Here is an 18,657-nt window from a genome sequence, read left to right on the forward strand (position 1 = left end):
ATGCTCTGTCTCCTCCTCTTGAATATTGCCATATTGACATCAATGACAATCTGTGTCCAACAGGCTCTTGACTTTGTAATAGTTTCTATTATAAGATTTCTAATGAAAGCCTTCTGGCTCTAGTTTATGACAGGTTTTGTGTTTCTAGTATGTCTTTCTAGTGTTTCCATAACTTGTTTTCTGCACATGTTCAAAGTATTATAGAAGATTTAGGTAATAATAGATTGAGTTTCAATCTCTATGAAATCCCCTGCAAATTAATAAGCGTTTAAATAGATTAGTATATTGGACTATCTGTCTGAGTTAGCTCTTCTTTGAACTGATTTTATTGTTTGTCCTTCTATTTTCTCCTGAATATGTTTTGTTGGGTTGTAGAAATCTTCTTCATGCATCCAAATTTCCCTAGTTGTCAAGTAGTTAAGCTCACTGCTCAATTATTAGGAATCTCCTTGAATTCTTCTATCATAATCCTTGAAAAGCTAAATCATTTTGTCAGGCTTGACGCTCACACTTTGAGAAGGGACCTTGTGAGAAAGGCCTTTAATCATGAATAGGCATTGTCATTGATCGCCAACCACCCCCAACTAAAACTATAAATCTGGCTATTGTGCTTCAAAGGTTGTTGTTGAGTGATAGGGGAACATCGTTAAACAAAGCCTCGTAACAACTGAGGGAGCCCCCTCTAGTTCAAGGGCCAGCTTGAACCTAAACGCTGGTTGAGTTGGTTTCCTTGTGTAGTTTTTGCAACCAAGCACTGCCTACGAGAAACACGTACAACAGGACTCACCAACATCCCTTCAAATTAAAGGGGGGAATGTTGACACCTAATCTTTGGGATTAGGAAAATCCATGTAAATATTGTAAACAGCAAAATAAAAGAAATTGGAAGATGAAGAGAGATTGGGAGATGAAACCCAATAGTCTCCCTCTCCTTGTATATATCCATGTCTTCTCTTAATGTAAAAATACAATTGAACCGTGGAGTTACTCTCTTGACCTGACAAGGACAATAGTTAATAGTGTCATATTCTAATAGGACATTGCATGAGATTTGAGACATTGTTTCAATTAAGTTGTATCTACCCATAGGGGTGTCCTCTTGAGTAGGTTTTGCTTCAAGTTTGTTTTATATATATATTGTAAGTACGTATTAGTGGATGTTCCATATCATGCCAGGAATTTGGGAAGTTTTCTCACAAGAACGGTCACATGAAAGCAAGGGCAAGGACGTCACTGCATCCTTTGAACAAAGCCAAACATATCAAAAAAAAATCACCTCTTCCTGGGAAAACAACAAATAGTGTTTGAGAGACAATAGAAATACACCATCAGACCTACACAATGCCAGCGAGAATAACTTGGCTTGGAGAACAAGAAATGATTCAACCAAAAAATAATGCCAACAATTGTGATTGATGAAGCCGACCATGGGCACCAAAACGATCACCTATATGAACAAAAGCAATTAACATATGAAAATGCCATTTGTACCATATGGGTTATAGATCCAACTCCCTATTCATTTTCCCTTCGAAGTAATAATTGTAAGAAAATGATAGATTGGAGACTAGACTTAGATAACCATAACAACAATCATAGTAAGAAACCTAACAGGAGGCCCACTTTCAATCTCCCCCACAATGGTCAAACGTATGGTTAAATTGTTGCTTGTCATGCAAAGAACCCAAGGTTTATTCCCAATGATCACGTTCGGGCCATTTTCTGAATGATATGGACAAAAGGATAGCCCCTCAGTTGTATCGTTTAAGCCAAAGAATGTCCCTTCAGTGGCATGTTTTGATACAAAGAGAAACAAACATCATACCTACTTCCCAAATACATTGGCCTAAGATATGCACACAAAGTAACTTGTAATACTATGAAACACTGGAAATTATTTGCAACACCTGGGAGCTGGTAAAGGAAAATCAGAATTTCAGTATATTCGCACCCTTCTATTTTCATCATTTTTAATAGTAAATCACAAATATGAACACACAAAGTCCAAAAACTCATGCATAGACATTTTCCACACGTTGGCATGTTTCATCTAAAAAAAACATGATACCTACTTCCCAAATACAATTGATCTTTGATATGCACACAAAGCTACTCGCATTACCATGAAACAACAAACATCATTTGCAATCCCTGAGAGCTGGTCAAAGAGCATCAGAACTTCAGTACCTACGCAAACCTCCTTTTTTCAACATTTTTAATGGGAAATCAGAAATATGAAAATATAAGTCCAAAAGCTCAAGCATAGCCATTTCTTGTGACGGTGATTAAAACTAGAAAATATAACTTTACAAATAAATAATTCCATAAAAGTACAAATCCAAGAGCACAAGATTAAGAAAAAAAATTGCTGTTTATTTCATGCATCCTTGTTTTGTTCAATAGAGTACTAAGTACTCCACGAGTTCTGCATCTACACTGTAAACTGTATCCGTACAAAAGTATTCAATAAACTCAGTGATCATGTCGTTGAAAGCCCATGTTATTTGTCCTGTCGATTGTCTCTGCAATGTTATTTATGTCTTTAGGTGAAACCTACAACCAACATCTCAGAAGGTCAATGGATATCGTCTTTTAGTCTTCCTCTTGCACATCACAAAATTAACATCTGTAATTCAAGCAAAACAACACATTATCTAAATGAATGAGTGCCTGACAGAAATGAACAATGGTAATTATAATAACTCCACCCTATTTTCAATACCTTGCCATTTATGCGGACCCTGTACCATCCAATAGTCCATTTGAGAGAAGATGCACCATGTATTGCTGTGCATAGATCAATCACAAGGTGCAATGATTGTTAATAGATACATCTCACCTGAAAGAAAGCAAGATCTGAAACTACTCCACAGAACAAATTCCAACGAGCAGAAGGTATACATTCAACTTTCAAAGATGTTATCACTTTTGCCTTGACTTCAATATTCATTGTCACATTTTTGACTCTTAAATTCCTGTCCCTTTGCTTCTGACCACTTCAGCACTCATTTAATCTACATAAAGAACCAAAATCTTTGGAGTTTCAGAACATGGTATCACTGCAAACAACCAGTTTTAGTGATGAGAACCAAAGCTGACCTCAAACATGTACAAACCTGAGAATTCCTCTGCTGGAAGCCACAATTCCTTCAACGAGAATCAAACACCTAGACATATATGTATAATGAACCTAAACTCTTCAACACCTAATTTGTTTGATCAAATACCCAGCAACAACCAATTAACCAGTGGTTTTTTATCCTTCAAAGAAGTATCTATATATTCCATACGAGGAATATATATGTTTTGATCATCAAGGGACTCTCAGAAAACTTGGTTCAAGGCCATTACAAGGATATACTAATTATGAGCTCAACATGTCACATGTGGGAATTGAACAAGGGTGGGGAGGATGTTGAGAAATCAATAGGGCAGCGATTAGGGTGATTTCTCTTTAACTTGATAATTGCTTGTGAAGATATGTTGCCTTATTATTACTTTTAGTATGTTCTTTTCATCAAACAATTATCAAAACCATAAACAATGAAGTTCACAAAAAAACAACGAACACAAGATGTAGGCTCCAAGCCAAGGCAAAACCCCTCCAAGGGGAAAACCCAATAAATTCTTCTCTTCTTATAGAATCAGATCAAAGTGAGCAATCCAAGACCCAAAATCCAAGACCAAGACCTCCCAAAAGACCCATGTCAGCCCTCCTTCCAAGCTCTTCCAACAAGTCAAATTCAACTCAAGTCCACAATAGTCAAAGCCTTCCAAAAGTTGCTCAAACTTCACATTATTGGCCCCTGCAATTTGGTCTGCAGTTTTCGGCCCTTGCAACTCCTGCAATTTTGCATGTGTGACAAAAACTAGGGCGGATTTCTCTCTCTTTTGATCCTCGCTCTCTCTCCTTTGACTTCAGCTCTACTTCTCTTGTATTTCGTTGGTTTTCTCTTACTTCTTGGCATAGAATTCAAACTTGCTTGTGATGCTCCAAATGAGGATGAATTGCACTATTTTATACACATCCAGCAGGTCGAATGGTTCCCTTCCAGGGTCAACTTGTCTAGGGAAGGCCGACTTGGTCTTGTGGGGACAAAATTGACATTTTTGACTCAAATAAAATTATTTTTCCACTTTCTTTCAAAAGTCCAATTAGGACTAGACTCAAGTACAATAATTTGACTTATGACAAATATTCTTTTGACTCAAAGAACCCTAGAAGCATGAAGAACATGCTTGACCTAAATAATAATTTGACTTGAGCATGAAACCCATGCTTGAAAAATAATTTTCTTTTTCTTCTTTTGTTTTTTACATAAACTATACAATAACATAAGTAACATAGTTACATTTTCCAACACTCCCTCTTAACTACGGAGGTATTCATAATTACACAACTGGTACGAGGATACTCTCAAATTGAAATATTCTCATAAGAAGAGTCGGATTGATAAGCCATCTTCAAGCATCAACATCATAACCAACATTGTTAATCTCAAAAATATCAACGCCTTGACTAACAAGCTCTAACTCTCCACTAGATTAGAGTAGAATGCTAGGAGGCATACATATGGACACCACCACCACAGTCTCTTCAAGGCATATACCCCATCCAGATGTTCACCAAGTATGTCGTTCCAGGACTACTCTTATCTTTGATTCCCAATCCTCAAAGAATATTGGTCCTTTTCGACTACTCTTATCTTGGATACCCTGTCAAATCCTCAAAGAGTATTAATTCACGGGAATACTTCCTATCTTGGATTCCCAATCCTCAAGGAGTACCCATCTCAGATGCTTATCCAATCATCCATTCTCCCTCCCTGTGCGTTCACTAGACTTACGATTGTTAGTCCTAGTCTAGTGCATGACACATGGAGAATATGGTGTTCCATATTTACTCCCTCTCAATCAAGGGGGTAATCCTCATTTCCTTTTAAACATGGAGTAGATCTTAGCTCCCTCTCAACTAGGGAGACACAACCATAAGCTTCATCTTTGTCTCATTCATCAGCTACTTGTTCTTCCTAGTAGCTCCAAGAGCTCCTTCTCTTGCATCATCACATCTTAATTGAGCTTTGACATTCCTGGATGTTATGGAGCCAAACTCTTTCCCGATCTATTTCCATGACAAGGTTCTTGCCAGTAGCCTTTTATATCACTTTCCATCAACCATCATTTATAGTATCTTCGTCATCAAAGGTATCTTGTAAAAGCAATCAATGTAGAACTAATCATAGCTCCCTCTGTCCATCTAGGAAAGTGAATATCATCAGATCCAACATGACCAACAGGCTATCTCATGACATGCTACCTTTTCTGCCTTCATGGTGTACACATTTCTGCCATATATACTTCAAAGCCAAAATCGGTGTCGTCCACTCAATCTATTCAAATCTGGAAAAATCTATAATAAAATTTGTTTTTTGGAAATACTAACATCAGGCCAAATCTGCAACATTCCTTGATTTGAACCACAGTAATCACAGGATAAGATTAATCTCCAAATTTTAATGAAATTGAGTGCACAATTATGATATGTAATGTGAGTACATGCAATTTTCTCTAGGTTTCATCAAGAATTTAATGCACAATTTTGAGATATATATATTGCATATGGAGCTTGTCTTTCAGGTTCTTATCGCACCATATTGCATCATTAACGCACATGAATTGTACTTGCTTCATTCGCAGAGCTATATATACAATATTCATACCAACACTATTCAAAAGAACAAAATATGAAGGGAAAATTGCCTAACTAATATATCGCATATGCATACAACCTCCAGATCACATGTACTCCCAAATTATCACTGCAAACTTGAATTACATTCACCGCAAATGTAACAAAGAAATATTTATCACAGAGATTCGAGACTGAAGGTATGCATCAAACGTTTGGTCCTGGTATTGAAACATTATCACTATGAACTGAATGAACCAACATATGCATCAAAACTTGTTGTAGAACACTCATTTATGCTTCTTGTCTCCAAACTTCTTCATTAGTTTGTTATTTATACTTGTCCTTCGGTCTCTTAGGAAGCCTTTATGTCCTTCAAATAACCTGCAATAAACCTTCACATTAAATTAGATTATTAAATGCTCTTCCTTGGGTTCCAAGCCAACTCACTTTAGGTCCAAAACCGCAAACTTGGGTGCAAAGCCCACGCACTGATCTTTGTGGGTGTTTCTCTCTAGCAAGCCTAGCACCAAGGGCATGTGAGAGTACCTCCCAATACTATCCAATTTCAACGCTCCCTCTTAACAAGGGAGGAACTTCCATTCCTTGGAAGTATCTTTGTGTTAATTTTAAGTAACAATGGTATGTTCTATGCTTAAGAGCAATTTTACTTCAATTTCTTTATTAGCCCAATATCAATATCCAGTTTAGCAATCAAATCAACATGATAGTAAAATGCAAATAGAACATAAACATAAACAGTAGAAGACAAGCCAAGATATGATCTGATAATCACTCTATGAGTGATCTCAGTTAAAGATTGATTAAATGAAGGTATTACAGACTCATGTGTTGGTGTGTGTCTATGTTATTTAGGCAACGGATCGATCAGATTGCAAATACACAGACACTCGAAATGGAAAACAACAGAGAAATACAATAAACCATTATAACAACACAAGAATTTAATAAGGAGTTCACCCTATCCTCCAGGGCTACGTCTCCAATCCAGCACTCAGTGGTGGCCTTCTCTTAATGTGTCTTAAGCAGAGAATTACAATGAAGGAGCTCAATGTGAGTCTCCTAAACAGAATTTGCTTGGCAGGGTGGTTCTTGGATGCCCCAAGCCCCTAGAGTTACCAGCTCTGTGACCTCTCTAGTCTTCAATGGAGAGAGCCCAATGTGGTACTCAGTTCGGACAGATCCTCTTAGGGATGGCTTGAATCTCTCAAGCTCTCTAGTGCTCGATGTTGCCTTTGGTCAGCTCGGCCCTCTGTCTTCCGTTCTGCTTCGCTTCACTGTCTTTCCTTTCTCTGTTCTTCCTTTCTGCGTTCGGTCTTTCTTTCGGTGTCCCATCCTCCTCTGTCTTTCTGCTTTGCCTGTACATGGCTTTAAGGCCATTGAGCTCATGGTTGTTCGCTTTCCCTTCCACTTCCGTCGGTTCGCCTGCTACAGCTTCGCTTGGAGTTCCCTGTTCCAGTGTCATCATCAAACTCACAGGGAGTGGCCACATGTCTTCCTGCAGCTGCGCCAACTCACTTTGTCAATTCGGTTTTTCTGTTACGTCGTGGAATGAGTCTTCTGCCACCTTGGTAGTCAAATCGGACGTCAAATTCTTATAAATCACGGCTTAACCCCCCTGTCGATTCCGCTTTCCCATCGGGCGCGATCTCAGCCGTTAGATCTGGGGCCTCCAGATCCGACGCCATTCACACATTTCGCGCGGTTGACTTGCTCGACCGTTAGTGCGCGATCAGCGGCGGTTTTCTCTCTCCTCCGCTTGCCACGCGTCGGGCGCTGAGTGGAATCGCTCCGTTTTCGCCAATTCCGCTTACCGCTTGAGGGTGCCCCCAATCAATACCGTCGGTTTTTCGGAGCGCGGGTCCCGCCTTGACCTTTAGCCTTTTCCCCATGGTTTTCCTGGCTCTTCATGCGACCGAGCGCTCGGGGCCTTCCCATTTTGAGGGGTTTTGCCCAGCGATTAGCGCTAATCGCGCATCAAAAACTGCCTCTGTTTCCCGATCCGGGCTTCCCAAGGGCTAGTTTTGCCTCCTGCGCAGTCTCCATGGGCCTTGGTCAGCGCACTTTGACCGAGGTCCTCGTCGCTCCACGCTGGCTGCTAACTGCCACTGTTCAGAGGTGTTTTTGACCGTTGTTTCTTAATTCTTTGATGTCTGTCTCGACCTGATACAGTCATGGTCCTTCTGACAATTCTTCATGGATCCAATTCGGATCAAGATAAGAGGACACAAAATGTGGCACCATCCAAGGACAAACACCAATGTGGGGAAACCATTGATCAATTTTTCTTATATTCTTCAATAGTTCAGCAGAGAGAGTACAATTTACAAATCTGATAATTTAAGACAACTGTAGAAAAGCCCTAACCAGAAAAGTCAATGTTGGTCAAATGGGGCAGAATTCTTCCTCTAATTAGCTCAATCAAACCCAGTCAACTTTGGCCTCCAACAGCAAGCCTAATCAGCGCAAAATAATCTAAAAAAGTCTAGTCAGAAACTAGTCAACGAAAGTCAAACTGCAGCCATCCCTAGGCCAATCAACGCTGGTCAAATGAGAGGTCAGATTGCCTCGATTTCAGTGCCCAAATCTGCGGCCTACTAGGACAAAGACACCTCACCCAAACCGCAATCAAAACAGGTCAACGCTAGAGGTCAATGCAGTCAAACAGCAATCCTATAGCTTGGTCAACGCTGGTCAACAGAATCTGTCCTTCCTTCGCACGTGTGAGAGACAGCTGCCCAGATATGCGTACCCAATCAAATGAGGAGAGAGAGATGAGTGAAGATGAGATGATGATAAAATTACTTTAAGTCTCCTCCTTTTATATGCAACGTTGAGGATGAGTTGGGGTTTTAACTTTTGAATGCCTGTTTTGCTTGCTGGCCAACCTTGACAATTTGTCCATAATATAAATAAATTCATATCTTCATTTGTACATGTCGAAATCGGATTATCTTTAGATCAATCCTACACCTCTTGGAGAGAGGAATCCAAGAAAAATATCAACTGTCATAAATAAGATGACCCATGTGGAGTTTGGCCCTAGTTGCCAATTTTAACACTCCCTCTCAACTAGGAAGAACTCCATTTTCCTATCTGTACTATCTCTGCCATCAATACACTACTCTACTCTGCTGAACTATGAAGAAGAAGAAGTGATCGAGAATGTATCGTACCATTCTCTACTGACCCGAAGTCAGTCCCAGATAAAAGAGTGTCTCATACCACTCTTGTTGACCCGAAGTCAGTTCCAATCAAAAGAGAGTGTGTCATACCACTCTTACTAACCCAAAGTCAATTCCAATTGATCCCAGATCAATATCGGTCATCCTAGCATAGCGAGTACGGTAGTACACAATGCATCCGTCGGTAGTACTATGGTCCCTATCCTCATTTCCCTACTCATTGGCCAGATGAGAGGTACTTCCCATGAGTCCTAGACTGCATGGGTAGGATCTCTCAGCAGGAGAAGGATGAACCACTCATCATGCCTACATGTCGCCATGGGGTATCACAAGGAAGGTTGAACCACTCATCCTGTACACAGCAAACCATTAGGGGAAGGCTGAACCACTCACCCTATGGTTGTTCATCGCTCCAAGAAGTACCCCAAGCCCCCTGGAGCTCCCAAAGCTCAATGTCCATATCATACAGGACCCTCACAAGAGTCTCTCCATGACTCCAAGTCGTTCTCGAAAGGTCAAGAACTTTACCTTCCCCAGGGGCTTTGTTAGGATATCGGCAACCTGCTCATCAATCCCAATGTGATGGAGCCTTATTGCTCCTCGTTGTACCATATCCCGAATAAAGTGGTACCTGATATCTATATGCTTGGAGCGATCATGAAACACGGCATTCTCTGATAATCAGAACCCACTCTGGTTGTCACATAGGATCACGGGCTATCTAACACATGTCCAAACAGCTCACTGAAGAGCTTCCTCAACTAGACAGCTTCACAAGAGGCCATACTAGCAGCTATGTATTCGGCCTCAGTGGTGCTCAAGGCAACCGATTTCTGGTTCCTACTCATACAAGATATCGAAGCAGAACCAAAAGAAAAACAACATCCAAAAGTGCTTTTGCGATCCACCATACTTCCAGCCTGATCAGCGTCAGAATAACCATTCAGCCTCACATCTCCGATAGTGCATCTCATTCCATGATTGATTGTGCCCCGAAGATATCTCAGAAGATTCTTGGCACCAATCCAACGTATGTGATGAGGCTCAACCATATATTGGCTCAACATGTTAACTACAAAGCATATGTCCGAACGGGAGTTCACCAAGAACATCAGTGCTCCTAAGAGTTGACGATACTCAGAAGCATCTCCCAATTCAGGTCCGGCAACACTACCACATAACTTCTTAAAGTTAAGTTCCATCGAGGTAATCACAGGCTTCCAGTCCACCATCCCAAATCTTTCCAATATCTTCACAACATATTTTCCTTGAGATGGGAAAATTTCTCCTACCTTTTGCCAGACCTCCAACCCTAGGAAGTAGTGCATCAGTCCTGGGTCCTTCATCTCAAATTTAGAAGCTAACTCCCTCTTACATTTGTGAATGAGAGGGTATGCACCTGTCAGAAAGAAGTTGTCCACATAAAGTACCAGTATGAGAGGTTTATTATTTTCAACCTTAAAGTAAAGGTTCGGATCCGACTTCACTTCTAATGAATCTCAGCTTAATCAGATATCTATCAATCCTCTCATACCAAGCCCGGGGTGCTTGCTTCAAGCCATAGAGAGCTTTCTTCAACCTACATACATGAGATTCCCGGTCATGAACCTCAAACCCCTCGAGTTGTTCCACATAGACTTCCTCTTTGATCAAACCATGAAAGAAAGCGGTCTTGACATCCATCTGATGTAGTTTCCATCCTTGCGAGGCAACAAGGGCTATGATCGAGCGAGTGGTGGTGTATCGAGCAACAGGTGCAAATATGTCATCGTGATCTACACCTTCCTTTTGAGAGAAGCCTCGAGCAACAAAGCGAGCCTTGAACTTTTCTGCACTTCCATCAGCTCCATGCTTGATTTTGTAGAGCCACAGGTTACCACTGATTTGTCCTCGGTTCTAGGAACCACATCCCAGACACCATTCTTCATCATTGACTCGTATTCTTCATTCATAGCATCCTTTCATATTTGTTGCTTCACGGCTTCTTCGAATGATGAAGGCTCATTTTGAATGATAGTGCTCATGATGGTCAAGTATCCTTGATACCTGTTTGGTTTCTTGCTTTCACAGAAAGTCCCCCTTGGTGCAATATGTCTCTCGACATCTTCTACAGTCTCCCTAAGCCATGAGGGTCTCCTCTTGGAGGAGGAAGGCTCATGAGGAGGTGGATCTATAGGATCCATAGGTTTATCAATATTAGGCATCGTTTCATCTTCTTTTGCACCCTGTTTTCCAGTGTCAGCTTCTTTGTCCTTCCTTGGGATAGGAAGGTTGTTGATCTTGCTGAGGGCCATATCTTCGTCAAAGGTGACATCATGACTTATCTCAACTTCCCTTTGACCAGCCACATAAATTCTATAACCCTTAGAATTTTCACTATAGCCCACAAAGATTCCTTTCTTCCCTGATGCACCCAATTTGCTTCTTTTCTCTTTTGGCACATGAAAATATACAGGACTTCCAAAAATTCTAAAATGAGAGACATCAGGTTTCTTACCAGTGAACATTTCTTCGGGAGTCTTGGAGTCCAATGCTTGATGAGGGCATCAGTTTTGAATGTACATGTCAGTGTTTACAACTTCAGCCCATAGGAACTTCAGAAGCCCTTGATCATGAAGCATGGCACGAACAGCTTCTACAATAGTACGATTCTTCCTTTCAACCACACCATTCTGCTCAGGAGTGTATGGTGTTGTAGTCTCCCTCTTAATGCCAACTTCTCTGCAATAATCATGGAATTCATTTGATTCATACTCAGTTCCATTATCAGTCCTCAATATCTTGATTCTCTTCTCGGATTGATTTTTGATCATGGCTTTGAAGTGACGGAACCAGGTGAACACTTCATCTTTCTTTTTGAAGAAATAGATCCAGGGCTTGCGAGAATAGTCATCCGTAAAGGTGAGACAATATAAGTATCCTCCCAAAGAGTTTACGGGCATCATCAGATATGTCAGAGTGGATCAATTGCAATATATCTGTGGTCTTGTTATTACTTGAGGGGAATTGCAATATATCTGTTTGGTTTCTTGCTTTCACAGAAAGTCCCCCTTGGTGCAATATGTCTCTCGACATCTTCGACAGTCTCCCTAAGCCATGAGGGTCTCCTCTTGGAGGAGGAAGGCTCATGAGGAGGTGGATCTATAGGATCCATAGGTTTATCAATATTAGGCATCGTTTCATCTTCTTTTGCACCCTGTTTTCCAGTGTCAGCTTCTTTATCCTTCCTTGGGATAGGAAGGTTGTTGATCTTGCTGAGGGCCATATCTTCGTCGAAGGTGACATCATGACTTATCTCAACTTCCCTTTGACTAGCCACATAAATTCTATAACCCTTAGAATTTTCACTATAGCCCATAAAGATTCCTTTCTTCCCTGATGCACCCAATTTGCTTCTTTTCTCTTTTGGCACATGAAAATATACAGGACTTCCAAAAATTCTAAAATGGGAGACATCAGTTTTCCTAACAGTGAACATTTCTTCGGGAGTCTTGTAGTCCAATGCTTGATGAGGGCATCAGTTTTGAATGTACATGGCAGTGTTTACAACTTCAGCCCATAGGAACTTCAGAAGCCCTTGATCATGAAGCATGGCACGAACAGCTTCTACAATAGTACGATTCTTCCTTTCAGCCACACCATTCTGCTCAGGAGTGTATGGTGTTGTAGTCTCCCTCTTAATACCAACTTCTCTGCAATAATCATGGAATTCATTTGATTCATACTCAGTTCCATTATCAGTCCTCAATATCTTGATTCTCTTCTCGGATTGATTTTTGATCATGGATTTGAAGTGACGGAACCAGGTGAACACTTCATCTTTCTTTTTGAAGAAATAGATCCAGGGCTTGCGAGAATAGTCATCCGTAAAGGTGAGACAATATAAGTATCCTCCCAAAGAGTTTACGGGCATCATCAGATATGTCAGAGTGGATCAATTGCAATATATCTGTGGTCTTGTTATTACTTGAGGGGAATGGTCCCCTTCTAAGTTTTCCTTCAACACATCCCAAACATACACCTTCATGCTCTACTTTGAACTTGGGCATACCTGTCACCATCTGTCTCACATCGGGTAGGGCCTTATAGTGAAGATCGGTAAACCTCCGGTGCCATAGTTCAAATTGTAGAGATGTGTCACAAGACATGGCTCCCAATGGCCTTCCTCCAACTTGATATAAAGTGTCAACCCTGAACCCAAGAGTAAAAGCATCTTTAAAATTCCTTTTCCAAACACGTACCTTTCCATCGATGAATACCACGTTGTATCCTTTGTCTTCCATTGTCGAAATGGACACCAGGTTCTTCTTGAGATCAAGTACATATAGAACTTCTTGTAAATGAATAGTATTACCTTGATTCAATTAAAGGGTAACATTCCCTACTCCCTTCACGGGATAGGTGACTTCGTCTCCAAGGATAATCTCCAAGTTTGTCTCCTTCTCTATCAGACTAGAGAGAGCTTCCTTGTATCCGGTGAAGTGCCTTGAGGCACCACTATAAATTAGCCAATTCCCCAAAGTGTCCGGTGGAGAGGTAGTGGAGAGGGCCAATATAAGATAGTACTTCTTTTGCTTATTGTTAACAACATTTGATTCTTCATACCTCGAGTTCCTTGCTTTCTTGGAGGGTTGACCATTTTCTTGATGTCCCGCATTCCTTTTTTTCTTTTCCATTGAAACTGCGATTCCTTTGATTGTTGTTGTTGAAGTTGCCCTTGGAATGATTATGATCATCATCATGCAATGTGTCCCTTCTATTTGGTCACTCCCTTGCATAGTGGCCAAACTTATTGCAAACAAAGCACCTGCCCTTCCTTCCTCCCTTAGATCCAAGCTTTCCATTGAAATGACCCTTGGACCTTGCATTATTTCTCCTTTTGGCATGAGCGGATAAAGCAATGGGGTTGCTTCTATTAGAAGCCATTTCTTGCTCCACCATTCTTGTTTCTTCTTGAATGCATCTCAACATCAATTCTTCAAACCCTGGAATTCGATCATTATTGAGAATAGTGGTTCTAAATATATACCACTCGGGTGGGAATCCTCCAAGGGTAGTGATAATAAGTTCCCTATCAGGAATGACCTCTCCAATCGAAAGTAGATCATTCTTGATCTCAGTGATCCTTAAGAAGTAGGATTGAATATCCTCGTCCTTGCCCTTCTTAATATCCTTCAACTTATTTTTGAGAAATAAAATTTGATTAGCATCACTAACCTTGAACATGCTAACCAACCTGTAGTAGATCTCCTTGGAGGTGTTCAAATCGGAGATGTAGACCACCAGACGCTTGTCAATGGAATCTCTGATAACCGTCTTCGCTTTGACTTAAACCCTATTGTACTTGGTCTTCGCAGCAGTCGGCGCATTTAAAGGAGGCTCAGGGATTTTACCCTTCACATAATCCAACACTACTTATTTTCCAAGGTCAAATCAAGGGACATCTTCCATCCATGATAGTCAGATTTTTCACGAAACTTGTCTTCAGTCAAGAAGTGGGATGAGGAACCCATTGAGCCTTTTGTCCTTGTCCAACTGCTTTTGGTGATTGCTCTTTCACCCTTGCTTGGGCTTTGTCTTCACCTCAACTCTGATACCATGTTAATTTTAGGTAACAATGGTATGTTCTATCATATGCTTAAGAGGAATTTTACTTCAATTTCTTTATTAGCCCAATATCAATATCCAGTTTAGCAATCACATCAACATGATAGTAAAATGTAGATAGAACATAAACATAAACGGTAGAAGACAAGCAAAGACAAGAGGACACCAGATGTGGCACCAGCCAGGGACAAACCCCAATGTGGGGAAACCCTTGGTCAATTCTTCCTATATTCTTCAATAGTCCAGCACAGAGAGAGATAGTACAATTTACAAATCTAATAATTTATGATAGTAGTAGAAAAACCCTAACCAGAAAAGTCAACACTGCAAATGGGGCAAAATTCTTCCTCTGCTCAACTCGGTCAAACCCAGTCAACTTCGACCTCCAACAACAAGCTTAATCAGCCCAAAACAGTCTGAAAAAGTCTAGTCAAAAACTGGTCAACAAAAGTCAAACTGCGGCCAACCCTAGGGTAGTCAACACTGGTCAAATAAGAGGTCAAATTGCCTCAATTTCAGTGCCCAAATCTGCGGCCTACTAGGACAGAGACACCTCACCCAAACCACAGTCAAAATAGGTCAACGCTAGAGGTCAACGCAGTCAAACAACAATCTTGCAGCTCGGTCAACGCTGGTCAACGCAGTCAACAGAATTCGTCCTCCTTCCTTCGCATGTGTGAGAGACAGTTGCACAAATATGCGTACCCACTCAGATGAGGAGAGAAAGATGAGTGAAGATGAGATGATGATAAAATGACTTGAGGTCTCCTCCTTTTATATGCAACGTTGAGGATGAGTTGGGGGTTTGAATGCCTATTTTGCTTGTTGGCCGACCTTGACAATTTGTCCATAATATAAATAAATTCATATCTTCATTTGTACATGTCGAAATCGGATGATCTTTAGATCAATCCTACACCTCTCGGAGAGAGGAATCTAAGAAAAATATCAGTTGTCATAAATAAGATAACCCATGTGGAGTTTGGCCCTAGTTGCCAATTTTAACACTTTGTTTCCCATGCTAAAACACAGTCATATTCCACCACTGCTCTCCAACATTCATCATGAGCTTCATCTTTCGTTACAGAAGAAAAACTAGTTGCAAGAACAAAACCCTTCTTAGAAGTTTCCTTGTTACTAGAAGCCTCATGCTTCTTTTCTTGGTAGACCTTTAAGCTAGTTCATGGCTCCTTCTTGTCAAAGATGGAAGTCTCCGTTCTTTTCTTTGATGATGCACTCTTTTAGGGTTTTGACTCTCCTTCTAAATATGCAAACTCCCTTTGGAACTTGACTTCCTTTGAGTCTTTGAAAGCTTTTTCTTTCTTTGGTCAATAGGCTTGCCTTTTAGCCTATACAGACCTCGTCTCCGACTCCAAGAACCACTCCTAAGCTGGAGTTATATCCACTGGGCTTGAGTATCACCTTTCCATTCCAAAATATAAAATCAAACCCCTTTGCCTCAATTATTGAGACTAAAAGCAGGTTGCACCGAGTGTTTTCAAAACCGTTTTTAAAAACCGGTTACCGGTCTAACTGGCCGGTTAGCAAGGCCGCCGATCTAAACCAGCCAAAAAACCCAGTTCAATCGCCCATTTCGCTAAAATTTGCCCTAAACCGGTGCTAACCGGCCGGTTTAGGACGGAACCGGCCGGTTCCGTCCTAAACCGGCCGGTTAGAGGCACGCCCACCGTGTAATGCAAAAAGTGTAATGCGGACTGTGTTTTAGGGGTTTTGGGGGGAAACTAAGGGTGTTTTCCCTCCAAAAACACCCTCTCCAAGCCTTTAAGAGGCCCCTCTCACTCTCATTTGTCTCACACAACTGTTTTGGAGTGTTTGTGAGTGTTTGTGAGCTTGGAGAGTGTTGAGTTTTTGGCATTTGCTGAAGTAATCATCTTGGAGTTGGAGTTGGAGTTGGAGCTATTTTGGAGATAGTGTGTAGCTGTCAGTGGAGTTGCCATCTTCAAGAGGAGGCTAAGGAAGCTAGTTTGCATTTCCAGGTAAGGATTTGCACATGAAAATTCCTTATTTGACTGTTGTCCATGAATTATTTTTTTGTGTTATAAACTTCTCACTTCTATGATCTACCATCCAGGGAGTCATCATGCCTCCAAAATCCAGAGATACTGCATGGGCTCATTGTGATATGATTGATGGCAAAATGATCTGCAAATATTGCCAAAAATCCATTCAAGGAGGGGGTATTAACAGGTTCAAGCAACACTTGGCTGGGATAGGAGGCCATGTAAAGCCATGTGGAGCACCAAATGAAATAATAGGGCATATTAGGGCAGAATACCTTCAGAAGTTTGAGACTCAAGTCACTAAACCAATAGAGAAGTTTGTGACTGCAAAGTTTGGGAGTCGAGACTCAACCAACTGAGTTTGATCATGATGACTGAGACTCATGAGAAGTTTCAACTTCACGTATAATGTTGATCACTATTATAGTATTACTATTATCATATATGTAGAGTCTAGACTGAAGTCTTGTAGTAGGCCACTGGCCCCATAGTTTGTAGGCTTTGTCTTTGCACTCTAGAGGCCATTTAGAGCCTCATTGCTTATGTATTTTGTCGATGATATGTATTGCACTCGGTGCCATTTTGATATATTCACCTTTACATGGTATATAAATGAGCAATCTTTGCATATTTTGTCTCTATTGGCTTGGAATCATGGTTTTAAATCTTAAAAATAGTTTTTTTCGTTAAAAAATAATTATTTAATGTATTTTTCTAAAACCGGTTTGTTTAGACCAAACCAGTCCCGGTTAGACCGGTTCCGGTCGGTGAACCGGTTCATTAGGTGGACCGGTCCAGTCACCGGTTCCGGTTTTAAAAACATTGGTTTAAAGTCCAGAAGATCACGCTGCAAAACTGTGATGAATTTCTCAAGGAGGAACACAAAAAGATTGATATCACTGCAGGCATTCCCAGAACTTGCCTTAAAGAACATTTTTCCAAGCTCTTAATGGTCATCTAGAAATATTTCACATGTGAAGGCAGATTTAACATGGTGTATCAGTATCATTTCAGATTGCTACTTCATTTCACAGGTAAGCAGCCTCTAGACATTCCATTTTATCTGTTTAGAAGTTTGGGAAAGATGGCAGACAAGGTCCAAGCCAAACCTAATGCAAGTGACACCTCTGTTTTTCACCATGGCCTCATCAAATTGCTGGTTGTAGAAGAACTAAATAGGTTAAACAGAGATTAGCTTACCTTCTTATTCTTGAGTGGCTATGAGTTAGACACTGCCACCCCCTCTACAAGAACTCCAAAGTCTAAATCAATAACCCCTAGAGAAGAGCAGCAACCAGAGGTAGAGCAACCTATAGTAGAGGCTTCCACAAGCACCAAGAGGAGGATGACTAGAAGACAGAGTAAAGAACAGAGTAAAAGGAAGGGTAAGCTAACTGATATCCTAGAGGCTATTGAGATTGAAGAAAGCCCAATTGAGCAGCCTATAGAAGTGACCAAGACTGAAACTAAGAAGAAGAGCAAGAGGGCTAAGAAGTTGGACTTCTCACAAGAAGAACATGGTTTCATCTTTAGGCCAAGGAAACCTGTTACAAGGTCAATGCAACAAGCTGAAAAGATGCCAAAAGTACCTTTAGAAAAAACAAAGTCATCAAAGAAAAAGAAAGGCAAGGAGGTTGTACAAGAAAAAAGTGAAATAGAGGTTCTGCAAGAACAATTGAGAGAGGCTAGACAAGAAGTTATTAATTCCAAACTTGAGTTTGAGGAGTGGCAAAGAGAGGTGTCAAAGATAGATTTCTATGATGAAACTGCAGATAAATCCAAAAAGATGATAAAGAGGACTTTGCCTTTGCACAGGATGTTGAAACACATGTACAGAAGGAACAGCTGGCTACAAGCAAACAGGAATAAGTTACAGGGACAAGTCATAGCATTAGAAACTCAAATTGAAATGATCAAAGTTGAGCTCAAAAAGAGAAATCTCAAGATTATTGCTGAAATAGATGCTACTCCTTGAATATGCTTTTCATGGAGGAGAAGGCAAACTAAAAACACAGCAAATGGAGTTATAAGGGCATGTATTTAGCTTAAAAACATCAAGGAAAACCTCAGAACTTGCAAAAAGAACAGAAGGGTAGTAGAAAGGTGTTTTCTGAATTTGCTACTGAAGTTTGCT

The 18,657-nt window shown here is 40.6% G+C and overlaps 1 protein-coding gene across 1 annotated transcript in view; it reads right to left on the reverse strand.

The window, feature by feature from the left end:
* Nucleotides 1-2,285: 2,285 nt before the first annotated feature.
* Nucleotides 2,286-18,657, reverse strand: part of LOC149163255 (uncharacterized) — a 76,809-nt gene continuing 60,437 nt past the window's right edge. The window contains 2 exon segments of the mRNA XM_089431652.1: nt 2,286-2,553; nt 2,723-2,787. Coding sequence (XP_089287778.1) covers nt 2,731-2,787 — 57 coding nt within the window. The 3' untranslated portion in view covers nt 2,286-2,553; nt 2,723-2,730.

The sequence above is a fragment of the Pinus tabuliformis genome, chromosome 5_1 (assembly GCF_031772625.1).
Source record: "Pinus tabuliformis cultivar Carrire ecotype Pingquan chromosome 5_1, CPIR1, whole genome shotgun sequence".
In the NCBI taxonomy this organism is placed as follows: Eukaryota; Viridiplantae; Streptophyta; class Pinopsida; order Pinales; family Pinaceae; genus Pinus; species Pinus tabuliformis.